At 55.7% G+C, this 16,483-nt stretch overlaps 1 protein-coding gene across 1 annotated transcript; it reads right to left on the bottom strand.

The window, feature by feature from the left end:
- Positions 1-79: 79 nt before the first annotated feature.
- Positions 80-6,208, bottom strand: Myadm (myeloid associated differentiation marker). Its single transcript, XM_070000789.1, has 2 exons — positions 6,175-6,208; positions 80-2,527 (listed from the first exon to the last, which is right to left on the bottom strand). The coding sequence occupies exon 2, from the start codon at positions 2,520-2,522 to the stop codon at positions 1,632-1,634; it is 891 nt and encodes a 296-aa protein (XP_069856890.1). The 5' UTR covers positions 2,523-2,527; positions 6,175-6,208; the 3' UTR covers positions 80-1,631.
- Positions 6,209-16,483: the final 10,275 nt, after the last annotated feature.

Here is a 16,483-nt window from a genome sequence, read left to right on the forward strand (position 1 = left end):
AGGCAGTTTCAGATGAAGGCCAAGATTGTCCACCCCCCCTCCCGCCCTTCCCAGCAGATTGAGGAATCTGAGTCTCACCTTCCATTTGTAAAGAAAGCACAAGTCTTCCTTTTACCTTTATATTGAGATTTACAAAAAGAACATTATTCGATGTGGGGAGGGAGCCAGGCTTCTAAAAATGAAAGCTATACCAGGGGTTAAAAAAATAATATATATACATTTTATAGGTGTCATGTTATGGCATATGAGTTCCAGAGCAGCAGGAAGCAGCAGCAAGAAGCAACTAGTACACACAGACACACGCGGGTGTGTGATACACTCAAGCTGTGACGGCAATGATCTGTGTCCCCACCCCCCACCCCAAAAAGAAAAGAAAAATTAAAAAGGAATTTCCTTCTTGAAAACTAGGGCTAGTCAGTAATTTCTGTCCTCACAACCAGGAGAAGAGAAGATCCTGATTCTTTCTTTCTTTTGGTCAGTCATGGGGCTTGAACTTGGAGCCTGGGCACTGTCCCTCAGCTTTTCAGATCAAGGCGAGTGCTCTACCACTTGAGCCACAGCACCACTTCTGGTTTTCTTGTGGCTTATTGGAGATAAGAGTCTCATGGACATTCTTGTCCAGGCTGGCTTTGAACCGTGATTCTCAGATCTCAGCCTCCTGAGTAGCTAGGATGACAGTTACCAGCCACCGGCGCTCCGCCACGGCTGTTATTTCTAATACTGAGGCTGGAGAGGGCTTCCTGACCCTCACCAATACAGGACTATTTGGTTCTTTGCCAAGCTCCATTTTATCTCCTTGATGATACTGGGGTTTGAACTGAGGTAGGTGTTCTACCATTGAGCCACACCTCCAGCCAGGCTTTTTAAAAATAGCACAGAGAAGTGTTGGGATGACAGGTACCCATATAGGATGGCCTCCAGGCAGTGGGTTTTTAGTAAGCCTGACAAAAATTCTGGTGCCAATTTCAGGCAAAGCTGAGGGCCAGGCCTGGTCTAAGGACTCAAGGTCTGTGCCTAAAGCCTCCAGACCTCTGAGAATTATTGACCTCACAGAGTTTTTTTAAACTTAAAGGGAAGATGCACTGTAAACCCTCCTCCAGTGGGAGAAAAGGCACCCACCCCTTGCTGCCCACCCCACCCACCCCTACCCCACACGCTCACAGATACACACAAACTAAGGCACAGCTAGGGCAGGCAGGCAGGCATGCTTTGGCAATGAGGGAGCCCCTAGGGAGGCTCATGGCATGAAGAGCTTCGAAAGCTTGTGGGGTGTGTAGAGCCAGCACCTTTGAGGTGGGGTGGGAGAGGGCAGAGCAGGAAGTCCCATGGCTCCCAAGGAAGAGGCAGATGAGAAAACAGGAAGGAGGAAGGAGGAGGAGGAGGGGAAGGAGAAAGATGAAGAGGAGGAGGAGGAAGAAGAAAGGTATGCAAAACAAGATGTGACTAAACACAGAGCAGAGAAAAAAGGAGAGGAAAAGAAAAAAGACCCCAGGAAGAAAATTCAGAGGATGAAGGAAAAGAAGGGGGAATAAAGACTCAGCGATCAGTACCAACAAAACCAAACCAAAAAACAGAGGGGAGCAAAGAACAGAGAGGAGGGGCAGAGCCGTGGGACGCCCTCTGACTGCCGCTCAATTGATGACCAGCACACGGGTGGAGTGCACCAGGTCGGCTAGGTACGCAAGCAGGTTGACTCCTGTTAAGAGAGCCACGGCCAGCCGGCGATCCCAGTCGCACACGGAGTGCGGGTGGCGGTAGGCACAGTACGAGTCCTTCAGCCGCCGGCTCTGGCCGCCGTAATTCTCATTAAACTGGTAGAGGGGCCAGATGATCATGGCGGTGGCGTACATGAGGAAGGACAGGACGGCCACGAATGTCAGGAAGGTGGGGAAGGCGATGGGCAGCACATTGGTGCAGTTCCCCAGGTTCAGCAGGATGGTGACCGCTGCCAGGATGAAGCAGATGGCATACACCGCCACGCACCACTCCAGGGCCTCATGACGCTGGTACAGGCCGGCGTTGCTGAGGAAAGCGAAGATGATACAGGCTACGAACGTCTCCAGCACCTTGAGGAGCCCGGGTATAGTGGCCATGTAGCCTGTGGACTTCTCTCGGGTCCAGGACACTTCAGTGGCATAAGCCAGGAAGGCGATGCAGGAGAAGGTGCAGGCGACAATGGCGTGGTTGCGGGTGCTGCCCTCAGACATGAATTGTACGTAGGTGGTGGGGTAGATGATGGAGGACGACAGGCAGAAGAGGGCAGCATATAAGGCGTAGGTGATGGGAAAATTCTGCCACGACAGTGGGAACCGGGCCTGGCAGCCACACACCTCCACGCAGAGGATGATGAACGTCACGACGAAGCAGAAGCACCAGGTGAACATGGACCAGTTGCCCATGGGCCCCATCCAGGCACCCACGTGGGCCACACATGAGAACGCCACGCAGGTGGACAGCAGCTGGAGCAGGCGAAGGAGGCCCACAGGCTGGGTCAGCGTCTGAGTGGACACTGTCACTGCCATAGCCGCTGGAAAAGAAAACACACACAGCGTTGTCAGCCTGGCACGGGTAGCTCACGCTTGTCATCCTACCTACTCAGAAGGCTGAGATCTAAGGATCGTGGTTCAAGGCCAGCTAGGGCAGGAAAGTCCCTGAGACGCTTATCTGCAATAAACCACCAGAAAACTGGAAGTGGCGCTATGGCTCAAATGGTAGAGCACTGGCCTTGAGCTGAAGAGCTGAGGGCCAGCACCCAGGCCCCCGAGTTTAAGCCCCATGACCGACCAAAAAAAAAAAAAAAGACACAGTGACACTAGCGCTCCGGGCAATACAGGAAACCATGACCCCAGTCTTTGCCTCTCGAAGAACTCATTACTTGGGGCTCAAGATGTGAGATTTCCAGGAATAGGTTGGGTCTCCCAGATTCTGGGCTCATTCCATGTGGAAGTTTCCAGCCTCCTCCCCTCCTTCCAGCCACACCCACCAAGCAAGACCAGAGCCTGTCAACCACACCAACCATTTCCTCTCCCCACCAACTTTGGCCCTCTGACCAAACTTCCTCCTTTGGCCCAAAGTGACCTATATATGTCCAGCTTCCACACATCCCAGACTCTAACTTCCTTGTGCTATGCTGTTACATCTGCTCAGAGCTGTGGATCTCCCGTCTGGAACTTTCCGGAAAACCAAATGTTCTTTATTCACTACCTTCTGGAAAGTGGTCCAAATACTCACCATCGTGCTTTTTCTCCCACTCCTAGCTCAAGGCCGGGAATCTGCTTCCAGCCAAGATTTGGGTCTAAAAACGGCCCACCCCCTCCCAGAATAGTGTACACACACACACACACACACACACACACACACACACACACACGGTTTTCCCCAAATTCTGGGCAACTCAGCTCCTCAAGTTGCTCCTATCGAGCGCCCTAGCCCCCTTCACTGAACTCTCTAGGCACACAAGGTCAAAAAAACCAGGGAGAGCTAGGAATTCCAATTCCTTAAGAAAAACTCTAGCTGGGGGAGGGACTGGGCCACCCCCAGGCACCCTGCCCCCAGGGCCAAGGCCTGAGGATGCTGATTTCCTAATCTTTGTTTTAATTTGCTATAAATTGTAGCTGCCTGAGGGCAGACAGACTGGAAATTCCCCTTTTCCCCAGTTCAGGCCCACATCATCAATAAATTCATGTTGCCATTTCCAGAGCCTGACCTCATGGACAGCCATCAGGACGCTCCCTCAGACTCCGGGGAAACCAACCTCTCTTCTTCCCATGTCCAAATGTCACAGCTTTGGCCACATTGGGCTACGGGCCTCAAGAATGATGCCCAGATATCAGGTCCTCCTTTAGCCAGAATCTCTAATCTCCAGTGGACACACCTCAAAATACCAGGGGGTGGTTCTCTGCCAGGGAAACAACTTCCTCCTTCCCCAGGCCAGCACAGGGGCATACGGTCAGGCCCAAGCCAGGGTTGGACCCCTTCCTGCACCACAAGACCCAGACCACCTCCCAAGGACGCAGTGGCCAGCTCCTAAATGCTTCCTCCAACGGGTGGTGCAGGACAGGACCTCCACGAGGAGTTCCCCATTCCTCTCCTCTAGGTCACTGAGTCCAGGCCCCAGCCTCCTCCCTAACACCCAGGGGTCCTGTCCCGGCTACCTCCCTCAGAGCTCAACCCCACACTCACCGAGGAAGGACGATCCGGCTGGAGGAGGTTGCGGTCACACACTGGGCACACCTGGCCCAAGCCCCTGGGGGGAGGAGAGGTGGTCAGCGTCCAGCTCCCAACTATCTTTTCCTTTGGAACCCTGGCGGCCTGCGGCCTCACGAGGGGCTCCGCAGACCAGCGAACCTCCGGGCTGGACCAGGACTGGACTCCGAGACCCGGAGGGATCGGGCGGTGATCCCCAGACAGCACCGCCCCTCTCCTCCCCTCCGACCAGATTGCGAGGCCGGCGAAGCAAAGGACAGGCCACGCCCACCGGGCCGGGGGCGGGCGGAGATTGCCACGCCCACAAGGCAGTGATTAGACAATACCCACCGGGGAAACTAGCCACGCCCACCTTGGGGACATGTCACAGATCCCGCCCATTAGGGAGAGGAGCTAACGCAATCAGGCCCCGCCCCGCCGGGGAAGCCACGGGGCGGCAGCCTGGAGGCCCAGGGCCGGGGCTGCGGGGCGGCGTCGGGCCTGCCTGGCATCGCCACGCCTTATAAGGGATTGGGAGTCGGCGCAGCCGTCGTGTCCGCTAGGGGAGGCGGTGCGGTGGCCCCCCAGCCGTGGCCCACCCCGGAGACCGCCGGGACTCTGCCCAAGGACCGAGTAGAGGTGGGGTGGGAGGGAGGAGGGGCGTCCCCTTCCCACCTCCTACGGGGAGGGGGGGGGAACCTGGAAGCTCTGGGTCCTGAGAGACTGGGTTAGGGGCGTGGTTCAAGCGGTGGAGTGCTAGCCCGCCTGCCGCGGGCGCGCAAACTCTGTCCCCAGCACGGAGAGGGGGAAAATGACGGCGGGCGTCCCAATATGACTTAGTAAGCGCCATCGGCTCCCGCCTGTTCGGGAGGCTGAGATCTGAGGCTCGAGATGCGAAGCCAGGGTGGGCAGTAAAGTGTGAGACTCTTATCTCCAACGAACCGCGCGCGCACGCGCACAGCCGAACGCGAGATCAGTACCCAGGCCCTGAGCTGAAGCCTCAGTACATTATAAATAATACATAAATGTATTGATCATTGATTGACTGGAAGACCCGCGATCCCGGACGGCCTGCAGAGCCTCTCAGGACGGACTCAGGAGGATCTCCCCTCACCCCCAGGCCTGAAACTGGGCTCTGAGCCCACAGAGAGCGGCCACGCCTCCCTAAGCCGGCTCTCCGGGACTCCAGGCCGTCACCAGGGACCCATAAGCAGACAGCCGCCCTGGGCCTCACCCCTGGCGCCCCGGGAAGCGGCTCAGGCAAAGAGGGAGAGAGTGGGAGAGGGCCAGCCGAGGAGGGGCCGCGGAGGACGGGGAGACCCCCTGGGTGGGGGGAACTGGGCATCCCCCCCCACACACACACACCCGGAACAGCTTCCAGCCGAGACCTGAGATCAGAGCTCAGGAATGCACAGCCGCAGACCAGCTCTGAGGACCAGCCCGGCTCCGCCCCGCCCGGCGCGCTCCGCGCCCGGCCACGCCGCCTGCCCCGCCTCTCCCGGCACGCTGTGCTCCGGGCCACGCCCGAACCCATCCCTCGCTCCAGACTCCAGGGCGGCCCCCAGCCTCACACCCTGCTGCGGCCCACACCCGGAGCTGGACTCAGCCCCGCCACACATGGGGTTCCTGTTGAGTCTTCCCCCAGCTACAGTCAGCGGTCAGCAGCCTGGGCTCCACCCTCCTAACACCTTGTGCGCTATATCACAGCCCCTTAGCCTGGACCTAGGCGTCCCCACCTCTCCAGACCCCAGCCTCCCCCCTCAGACCCAGGGGTCCAGGCCCCAGCCTCCTCCCTCAGATCCCAGGGGTCCACACGCGGGTCCCAGTCTCCCAGAAGACCTGTGTGAGTTCAGCTCAGCATCTCCTAGAAGCTCGTCCAATGCCAGTGTTTCGACTGGAGGAGCCCAGAGGTTCTGACCTCACGCATTTCTCCCCGGAGAACAGGATCCTGCTTGCTCCTGTCGCGGTCTGGGATCCCCACAGCCTCACCTCTCCAGCCAGCAGCGGAGGCGTCTGGACCAAGGGCGACAGCTGCAGACCAGAAGGGTCTGTGGGCTGGGTGGGGTTAGCGGACCCGAGAGCGCGCGCGGGCGGGGCTGGGGCGGGGCCTCTAGCAGGGCGGGGCCTCTAGCAGGGCGGGGCCACGGGTGGAGGCGGGGCCTGCGTCCCGCTGAACGCTGAGACTGGAAAGGGACTTCCCCAAGTCCAGCTGTCCCCGCCCACTCGTGTGTCCGTGGCGCAAGCCACGCCCACCTGAGAATCCTAGCACCACTCAGCTCCCTCCCGGTGATGGGGAGGAAGGCTGAGGTCACTGTTGCCTTGGTGACAAAACAGGAAGACACAACAGCTGGCGGGGTGGGGGCCGGGGGCTCCCGGGCCCGGCCGTTGCCGTGGAAACCCGCTTGCTGCCGGTGTGTTTACGCTCGGGAGACCCCGAAGCCCGTGTCCCCACGCCCAGTTTCTCCCTTTGCCCCGCCGCCTCCCCGGTCGGCTCGGATCGCGCGCTCCGGAACTGGGTCCTGGACCCTCCGCGGGCGAAGCGGGGGTCTGCTCCCGGGTCCCGGGGTCCCCCGCGGGCGGGACGGGGGTCTGCTCCAGGATCCCGGGGTCTCCCGCGGGCGGGGCCGATGTCTGTTCCCGAGTCCCGGGCGCGCACACTTAGCTCCTTAGGTCCCCCAAAAAAACACCCACGAAGCGGGCCCGGGTCAGGTTCTCGACACTGGTTCCGGGGTCCAGGTCAGGGCGCGGCGCTGGCACAGAGCCAGGTCCCGGCGGCGGCCGGGTGCGCAAGGGTATTTTTGGCCTGCGACCCTGGCTGCCCTCCAGCTGGGACCGAGCTGGGGCAGGGCGGGGGCGGGGGGCGGGGGCCGGGGCGGGGCGGGGGCCGGGGAGGGGGACCGGGACCCGGAGACGGGGAGGATGGGGGCGGGGGTGGGGGATGGGGGAATGGGGGACGGGGATGGGAGATGGAGGACGGGGGGGATTGTGGATGGGGGATGAAGGATGGAGGACAGGGGACCGGGGATGGAGGACGGGGGACTGGGGATGGGGGATGAGGGGATGGAGGACAGAGGAGGGGGAGGGAAGAGGGAGGGGCAGACGAAGCGGGGCCGCAGGTCATCCTTGGTGGTAACGATTTTGCAGGCCCCGCCTGAGCCCTGGAGGCAGAGGAGGTGGCGGCGGGGCTGCTGGGGATCACTCACCGCGCTCCGTGGACGTCCGGGGCGCGGCCCTGGTCGGCAGCCGCGGGCGGGGCCTGGCTGCCGGGGCCTGGTGGCGGCTGCGGCCGCCACTGGGCTGCGGCGCGTGTGCGGAGCCGCGCGGTGCGGGTGCGGGGTGGCGGGTCGGTGCGGCGCGAGTGCACCTGGGATGAGGGGTGGCGCGGGGCTGCGCGGGCGGGTCAGGGTGGCGGGTCGGTGCGGCGCGGGTGCGGGAGAGCGCGGGGCAGCTGCGGGGCGGGGCGGGGTGGCGCGGGGCTGCGCGGGGCGGGTGCGGGGCACCTGCGGAAGGGGGGCAGATCCCTCCTTTGTCACCGGTGCCCGCGGAGGGGAGGGTCCGTTAAAGGGCCCAGAGCCGCGCTTCTAAATATGTATCCATTCTATATAATATAAATATATAAATATGTATCACGGAGCAGGGGTGAAGGGGTGGGGGTCTAGGTGAGGTCACAGGGGTGAAGGGGTTGGGGCGTCTAGGTGAGGTCGCAGGGGTGAAGGGGTCCGTGTGTTTAGGTGAGGTGGCAGAGGTGAAGGGGTAGGGGCGTCTAGGTGAGGCCGCAGCCTCCTCCCAAGGTCACCTCTGGCCCTGGTCTGGATCAGTCACCTGGGTTGGCTTACCACACTGTGGGGTTCCTAGAACACCCATAGCGCCTCTGGGGCACCCCTCCTCCACAGCTTCCGGGCCTGCCCTGGGGAGGAAGTGCCATCCAGCCCCACATCCCTCGCTGTCCCCGCCCCCCACTTCATTTCTTCTCTCATTTCTTCATTAAGTGCTGGGAATGGAGCCTCGGCCTCTCAGCCCGCCCTGGGGTGCACAGAACTGCACCAGCAGATCAACAGTCACAGGGCACTCTGTGTGTGTGTGTGAGAGAGAGAGAGAGAGAGAGAGAGAGCACAAGAGAGCGCACACTGGTCCTGGGGCAGGGCCTCACACTTGCCCTTGGCTATTTTGCCCTTGGCTATTTTTTTTTTTTTTTGGTACCAGTCCTGGGGGTTGAACTCAGTGTCTGGATGCTAGCACTCTACCACTTAAGCCACAGCTCCACTTTCAGCTTTTTGGTGGCTCATTGGAGATACGTCTCAGACTTGCCTGCCGGGGCTGGCTTTGAACCATGATCCTCAGATCCCAGCCTCCTGAGTAGCTAGGATCACAGATGTGAGCCACCGGCGCCCAGCTGGCCTCCCTTAGCTTTTTCACTCAAGGCTGGAACTCTACCACTTGAGCCACAGAGCTCCAGTTTCAATTTATGGCTGGTAAATGGGAGGTAAGAGTCCCATGCTTTGAACAGCGATCCTCCCAACTCTGCCTCCTGGGTAGCTGGGATTACAGGCCTGTGCTACCACAGGCACCCCACTGCTGGGTGTAACCTTGGGAAGGCCAAGGCCTGTGTGAACAGGCATCCTGTATGTACTGCAAGATGGAGCATTTGCCCATCCTGAACCATGGCACCCATGTTGGACGGCTCACTGTGGCACGGTCACCCAGTTTCCAACAGGCTAGGCCACTGTTGGTGGAGCCAGGGACCCCGCCCTCTCTGTGCAAATCTGGCCTGGCATCCTGACATTCCGAGGCCTGGGTCAGCAGCACTCTGGCGTGGCCTTCGGAGGTGGTGAATAGACCCATTCACTGCCCAAACACTGGCCGCCTTCTGCGGAAGGCCAAAGGGTGAAGAAAGCAAACAAACAGCCCTGGATTATTCATTCCAGGGAAGAAAACCTCCCCGCCTAACCCGGGATGGAAAGGGTCCAAAGTAATTGGAAACTGACCCCTCCCTGGGGGCCCAGCAGTCCTCCCAGCTGGCCGGCAGGGTGACATGGCCTAACTGGCCGGAACTCAGGATAGGATGGCTGGCTGCGACCGCCATTACCCATGAAGCCCTGGAGCAAGCCAGGGAGGAGAGCCATGGAGTCACCGTCCGCTCCCACCCCAACAGATCATCAAAAGCCGGTGCTGGTGGCACAGGTGATGGATAGCTGGAACTGTTGAACTCAGCCTGTTCTCGGAATTTTGTTTTGTTTGTTTTTTATTTTATTTTTTGCCAGTCCTGGGGCTTGAATTCAGGGGCTCTGGCGCAGTTCCTGAGCATCTTTTGCTCAGGCTAGCACTCTACCATTGAGCCACAGCACCACTTCCAGCTTTTTCTGTGTCTATGGTCCTGAGGAATGGAACCCAGGGCTTCATGCATGCTAGGCGAGCACTCTGCCACTGGGCCACCTTCCCAGCCCTAGAAATTATTTTTGTAGGTCTTGGGGTGAGGCCCAAGTGGTAAAGCACCTGCCTAGGAAGTGAGCACAGGCCTCCAAGCACTTCAGAATAAATAAAAATTTCCATTTTCTTTTATTGGTGGTGGTGGTGGTAGTGATGGTGGTGGGAATGGTGGTGGTGGTACTTGAACCAGGGCCTGGACACTGTGCCTAAGCGTTTTTGCTCAAAGCTAGTGCTCTTCCACTTTGAGCCACAGCACCACTTCCAACTTTATGGTGGTTCCTTGGCAATAAGAGTCTCATGGACTTTCCTGCCTGGGCTGGCTTTGAACCATGATCCTCAGATCTCAGCCTCCTGAGTTGCTAGGATGCCAGGCATGAGCCGCCAGTGGCAGGATTTTTTGTTATGCTGGATCAAAGAATTGACCTGAGAGATAAATAGGACATTGGGGAAACAGCAGTTGCTACAAAAAGGAGAGTACACTGTGGGCCCTTCATTGGTTCAGGGATGTTACTCTTTTATTCTCTGAAGCAGGTGTTTTTAGGACATCCCCTGTTGGGAGGGATTAAGCAAAAACAAAAGGGGCTGGAGATGTGGTTCAAGTGGTAGAGTACCAGTCTTGACCCAAAAAACCAAGTGGGAGTTCAGCTCAAGGCCCTGAATTGAAGCCCTGCTACCAGCACAGAAAAGAAAAGAAAAAAAAGATCTGGCCACTGGTGGCTCACACCTCTCATCCCAGCTACTCAGGAGGCTGAGAGCTGAGGATTGTGGTTCGAAGCCAGCCCAGGAAGGAAAGTCTATGAGATAAACCACCAGGAAATCGGAAGTGGAGCTGTGGCTTAAAGTGGTAGAGCACTAGCCTTGAACTGAAGAGCTGAGGGACAGCGCCCAGGCCCTGAGTTCAAGTCCCATGATAAAAAACAAAGAAACAAACAATGAAGCATTGACTTGGGGACTTTCCCATTGACAGTTTTCAGAGTGGAGTTAACCACTTGTAACTGCCTGCTGGGGCTGAAGGCGGACGTTAGTGGCTTCGCTCCTTGTCATAAGACGCCTTGCCTGACAAGATATAAATAGTTTTGCTAAAATACATGCGTGTAGTTAAGCATTTCGCCTTGGTAATATATTAGGGTGGAGACATGAGGTATCTCATCTATTCTCATTTCCCAGCAATCAATCTGTCCCTCCTGTTCTGCCTGTACTGGCTTATTTTACATCTTTCCAGAAATATCCAGAGTATAATATCTATTCTGTTATCTTTCCAGAAACATTCACCCACATGTATATAAGTTATGTATACACTTGCATTAGTTAGAATGCATGGATATAAGATATTGATATGATTGTGTATGTGTATGTGTGTGATTGTGTATGTGGGGTTTGGACTCAGGGTCTCATGGTTGTGAGACCAGCATCCTACCACTTTCACCCCTTTTTCTTTTGATTGTGTGTGTGTGTGTGTGTGTGTGTGTGTGTGTGTGTGTATGCACCAATACTAAGACATGAACTGCCTCCGGGCCTGGGCAATGTCCCTTTAGCTTTTTCACTCAACTTCTGCTCTGCCACTAGAGCCATAAATCCACATCTAGCTTTTTGCTGGCTAATTGAAAACAAAGAGTCTGGGCTGGCTTCGAACCATGATCCTAGGACCTCAGCCTCCTGAGTAGCTTGGATGACAAGCATGAGCCACCAGCGTTGGCTTCTTTTGCAGTTTTTCCCTATAGGTAAAGGTTTCCTGGCTGTGTTTGAAGTGCACACTGCAGCCTTCTTGGAAGAGCGGTGTCAGCTCTAGATGGGATGTGATTTATTCCCAGTGCCATAATGGATTCAGCAGAAGAGTTTTTGAAATCAAATAGATTTCCTTCCTTATCCCCCTCTTCCCTCCCTCACGCAGCCCACGCCTTCACAACAGATCTTCAGCCTGTTTTGCTTGGGGATGACAAAGACACCATCTGGGAATGCAATCTGCATCGTGAGCAAAAGGAAGATCTGGGCTGTGCATAAAGGGGGAGGATGGGTGGAGGGGGGGTCCCAGGGTCTCTAGTTTTTCTTCTCTGCTGGTCCTTGGGCTTGAACTCAGAGTCTGGGCACTTGTCCCTGATCTTTATTTATTTACTTTTGCTCAAAACCAGTGCTCTGCCATTTGAGCCACAGCTCCACTTCTGAGCTTTTTTGGTGATTCATTGGAGATAAGAGTCTCAGGGACTTTCCTTCCCTAGGCTAGCTTTGAATGGCCATCCTCAGATCTCAGCCTCCTGAGTTGCTAGGATTGCAGGCATCAGCCACCAGTTTTGTAACTCACAGGGCTCTGGCTTGCAAACACAAGGATTGCCACTGGATTCTTGGGCAACGGAAGGAAGTTGTTAAACGAAGGACACGGAGTACACCCAGGCACAGTGCTTCATGCCTGTAATCCCAGATACTAGAGAGGCTGAGGTCTGAAAGATGGAAGTTCAAAGCTAGCCAGGGCAGGAAAGTCCATGAGACTTTTTTTTTTGGGTCCGGTCGTGGGGCCTGAACTCTGGGCCTGGGCGCTGTCCCTCAGCCCTTCACCTCAAGGCTAGCATTCTACCACTTGAGCCACAGCGCCACTTCCGGCTTTTATTTTTCTTTTTGCTTACGTGGTGCTGAGGAATGGAACCCAAGGGCCTCAGGCATGCAAGGCAAGCGCTCTACCACTGAGCCACCTTCCCAGTCCCATGAGACTCTTATCTCTAGTTAACCATCAAAAAGCCAGAAGTGGAGCTGTAGCTCAAGCAGTAAAGTGTTAGCCTTGAGTGATAAAGCTAAGGGACAGTGCCCAGGCCTGGAGTTCAAGTTCCAGCACTGGTCCTTGTGCATACACACACACACACACACACACACACACACACACACACACACACACACACACAGAGGACAAGGAGAACATACGAGGAGCTGGAGAATCAGGTTCAGGAGTTTGATAGCACGCCAAGAACACATCGCAGAGGGAATGCTGTTGAAATCATGTGTAAACACCACTCATGCTGAGCCCGCTTTGGCCGGCAGCAGTATTCACACCACCGGGCTGACACTGGCCAGTGACCCTGCACCCTGGCTGCTCAGCCTCAGCGCCCCAACCTCCTGGCCTCTCTCCTGTCTAACTGCTGTGGTTCCCTTGTGGTCTGAGTTCCATCCCTCCCCGAGTGGTGTCCCCACTGTGGGGACCTTTAAGAATCAAAGCTTAGCTGGGTGCCAGCGGCTCAGGCCTGTCATCCCAGCTACTCAAGAGGGTGAGATCTGAGGACCACAGTTTGAAGCCAGCCTAAGGAGGAAAGTCCGTGAGACTTGGATCTCCAATGAACCACCAGAAAACCAGAAGTGGTGCTATGACTCACATGGTAGAGAGCTTGCCTTGAGCTGAAGAGCTGAGAGACAGAGAGAGCCCAGGTCATGAGTTCAAAGCTCCACAACTGACCAAAAACCAAAAACAAAAGTCAAAGCTCGATCGGAAGGAAGGCTATGGGGTCCACTCTCTCTCTCTGGCTTGTTTGTTGTTTAACTGAAGGCAGAGCTGTGGCCTTGAGCAAAAGTGCTTAAGGACCACACAGAGGCCCTGAGCTCCAGCCCTATGACTCAAAAAAAGAAAGAAGGGAAAACATGAGAACCAGAATTACAAAGTTGAAACATGGATCCCAGGGGGGGCAGGGGACAGCTGCAACTGTCCTGAGAGAGCTGGGGAGGCCGTGGGTCAGGGGACATCGATCCACATTCAGCCCCACTTCCCTGGGGGGAGGGGAGGGGGTTGGAGAGGGAGGGCTAAGACTAGACAAGGTCCTGCAGCACAATGCAAAACCGTGGGTTTCTCACAGCTGTGGGTTCTGGATGGGCTGCTGGGGTTTTCTGGCTGTGCAGTGCCAAGCGGCATCCTTGCTGGCTGGACCTGGGTCCTTTCTGGCTTGGAGAAAAATATCACCCTGTGAAGAAAGGCCTACTGCTTCCCCCACCCCACCCCCTCTCCCAGCCTGGGAAGCCAGCAGTCTGCTATTTCCTCCAGCAGCTTTAGGGAGGAAGTCATCCATCCGTAGCCCACGCCTGTCATCCTAGCTGCTCAAGAGGCTGAAATCTGAGGATAGAGGTTCAAAGCCAGCCCAGGCAGACAAATCTTTTTTTTTTGGTCAGTTGTGGGGCTTGAACTTGGGGCCTGAGCTCTGTCCCTGAGCTCTTCAACTCAAGGCAAGTGCTCTACCACTTTGAGCCACAGCCCCACTTCCAGTTTTCTGGTGATTCATTGGAGATCCGAGTCTTACAGACTCTGCTGCCTTGGCTGGCTTTGAACTGTGATCCTCAGATCTCAGCCTCCTGAGTAGCTAGCTAGGATTACAGGCATGAACCCCCAGCGTGCTCTGGCTAAGACTCTTTTTTTTTTTTTTTTTTTGGGTCCGGTTGTGGGGCCTGAACTCTGGGCCTGGGTGCTGTCACTCAGCTCTTCAGCTCAAGGCTAGCGCTCTACCACTTGAACCACAGCGCCACTTCCGGCTTTTTTCGTTTTGCTTTATGTGGTGCTGAGGAATCAAACCCAGGGCCTCAGGCATGCAAGGCAAGCACTCTACCACAGGCATGCAAGGCAAGCACTCTACCACTGAGCCATCTTCCCAGCCCCTGGCTAAGACTCTTATGTCTCACCTTCAAGAAGCTTGAGTACAGGTGTGACTCAAGAGCTAGAGCTCTAACTAGCCTGGAGCAGAAAAGGGAACTAACAGAGAATAAGGCCTGAGTTAAATAAAGCTCCAGTCCCTCCCTGTGTGGGGTTTGCATGTGGGAGCTCTCTCTCTCTCTCTCTCTCTCTCTCTCTCTCTCTCTCTCTCTCTCTCTCTCTCTCTCTCTCTCTCTTTTTCTCCTGTAGGAAACCAGGACTTGAACTTGCTGACATTTTATGCTCATTGGCAGGTTCTCCACCACCTGAGCCACACCTCCAAAATCCCCAAAGAAAGATCTTTTAATTTTTTTGGGGGAGGTCCGGTCATGGGCCCTAAACTCTGGGCCTGGGCGCTCAGCTCTTCAGCTCAAGGCTAGCACTCTACCACTTGAGCCACAGCGCCACTTACTTCTGGCTTTTTTCTTTTTGCTTATGTGGTGCTGAGGAATTGAACCCAGGGCCTCAGGCATGCAAGGCAAGTGCTCTACCACTGAGCCACCTTCCCAGCCCAGATCTTTTAATTTTTAGCAAAGTTTTTTTTTTGTTATGGTTGTTTGTTTGTTTTTCAGGTATGGGGCTTGAACTCTGGGCCTGGTTCTCCAGCTCATGGCGAGCACTCTACCACTTGAGCCACAGTGCCACTTCTTGTTTTCTGGTGGTTAATGGGAGATAAGAGTCTCATGGGGGCTGGGAGGATGTCTCAGTGGTAACATGCTTTCTTTGCATGCATGAGGCCCTGGGTTTGATTCCTCAGCACCACATAAGCAGAAAAAGCTGGAAGTGGCGCTGTGCTCAAGTACTAGAGCACTTGCCTTGAGCTGAAGAGCTGAGGGACAGCACCTAGGCCCAGAGTTCAAATCCCACGACCAGCAAAATTACAGGCATGAGCCACCGACACCCGGTTTCAAGCTTTTATTTTTAGGGTAACAGAAAAAGAGAGACACGCATTTCCCTGAGAAGGAAGTGGGGGTTCGAGACTGCATGGGCTCTGCATACGGGAGAGAGACCTTGTCTGTTTCCTCAGCGCAGGCTGACCCAGCCAGCTGGCTTTCTTCACACCCAGCTTCTCAGTACTGGCTCCGATCCTTTAACAAGCTGGGTTTTTTTTCCCCCTTCACAGAAAATAGTGGCCTTTAGTTTGCGTTTCTTGGTGTTTTATCAAGTGATCCTAATGTGGTGCTTTGTCAACTGCAGCCAGGGTTCATGGAGGCAATTTCCTATTGGCCAGACCGGCCACCCCACATCCCCCAGCAGTCTGCACTCTGCCGCTCTCCCCGGTGTGCTGGCGCCACCTAGTGCTGCTCAGAGGACACTGCAGCCGCTGGCCAGGCTTTCATTGAGCCATGAAATAAATAAATAAACGATCTCTTCGCTCTCTCTCTTTCCCTCTCCCTCTCTCTCCCTTTCTCCAGCCCTGACGCTTGAACTCTGAGCCTGGGCACTGTCCCTGAGCTACTTTTGCTCAAGGTTAGCACTCTACCACTTGAGCCACAGTGCCACTTCCAGCTTTTTACCAAAGAATTGAACCCAGGGCTTCGGGCATGCTAGGGAAGCACTCTACCACTAAGCCACATCCCCAGCTCAGAACCTCTTATTTTTATTTTTTTGTCAGTTGTGGGGCCTGAACTCTGGGCTTGGGCGCTGTCCCTCAGCTCTTCAGCTGAAGGCTAGTGCTCTTATCTCTGAGCCACAATGCCACTTCTAGCTTTTTCTACTTATGTGCTGCTGAGGAATCGAACCCAGGGCCTCATGCATATAAGGCAAGCACTCTATCATTGAGCCACCTTCCCAGCCCAAGAATCTCTTATTTTGATCATCACAATCCACAAAGATTCCAATCTAACACAAATGTCTCCGCCCAAAACATCAGGGCCCGGTGGCTCATGTCTGTCATCCCAGCCACTCAGGAGGCTGAGATATGAGGATCTTGGTTCAAACCCAGCCTGGGCAGGTAAGTCCCTGAGACTCTTATCTCCAATGAGCCACCCAAACAGTCAGAAGTGGAGCTGTTGTGGCTCAGATGGTAGAGCACTAGCCTTGAGGGGGAAAAAAAAATCTCAGGGACAGTGCCCAGGCCCTGATAAAACCCCAAGATGGACCCAAAAACAAAACAGCAAAAAGCGAGCAAACAAGAGAGGCTATTTGTGGGTGGCGGGGAGCAGGTCTCCAACGGTGATTTCTCAATTCTCCACTTCCCTTTCCGCTGTGAACGCC

The sequence above is a fragment of the Dipodomys merriami genome, unplaced genomic scaffold (assembly GCF_024711535.1).
Source record: "Dipodomys merriami isolate MVZ:Mamm:240054 unplaced genomic scaffold, mDipMer1.0.p SCAF_57, whole genome shotgun sequence".
Classification (NCBI taxonomy): Eukaryota; Metazoa; Chordata; class Mammalia; order Rodentia; family Heteromyidae; genus Dipodomys; species Dipodomys merriami.

What these genes read in the sequence shown, in the direction of transcription:
- Myadm (XM_070000789.1), bottom strand. Translation starts at nt 2,522, where the DNA reads ATGGCAGTGACAGTGTCCACTCAGACGCTGACCCAGCCTGTGGGCCTC.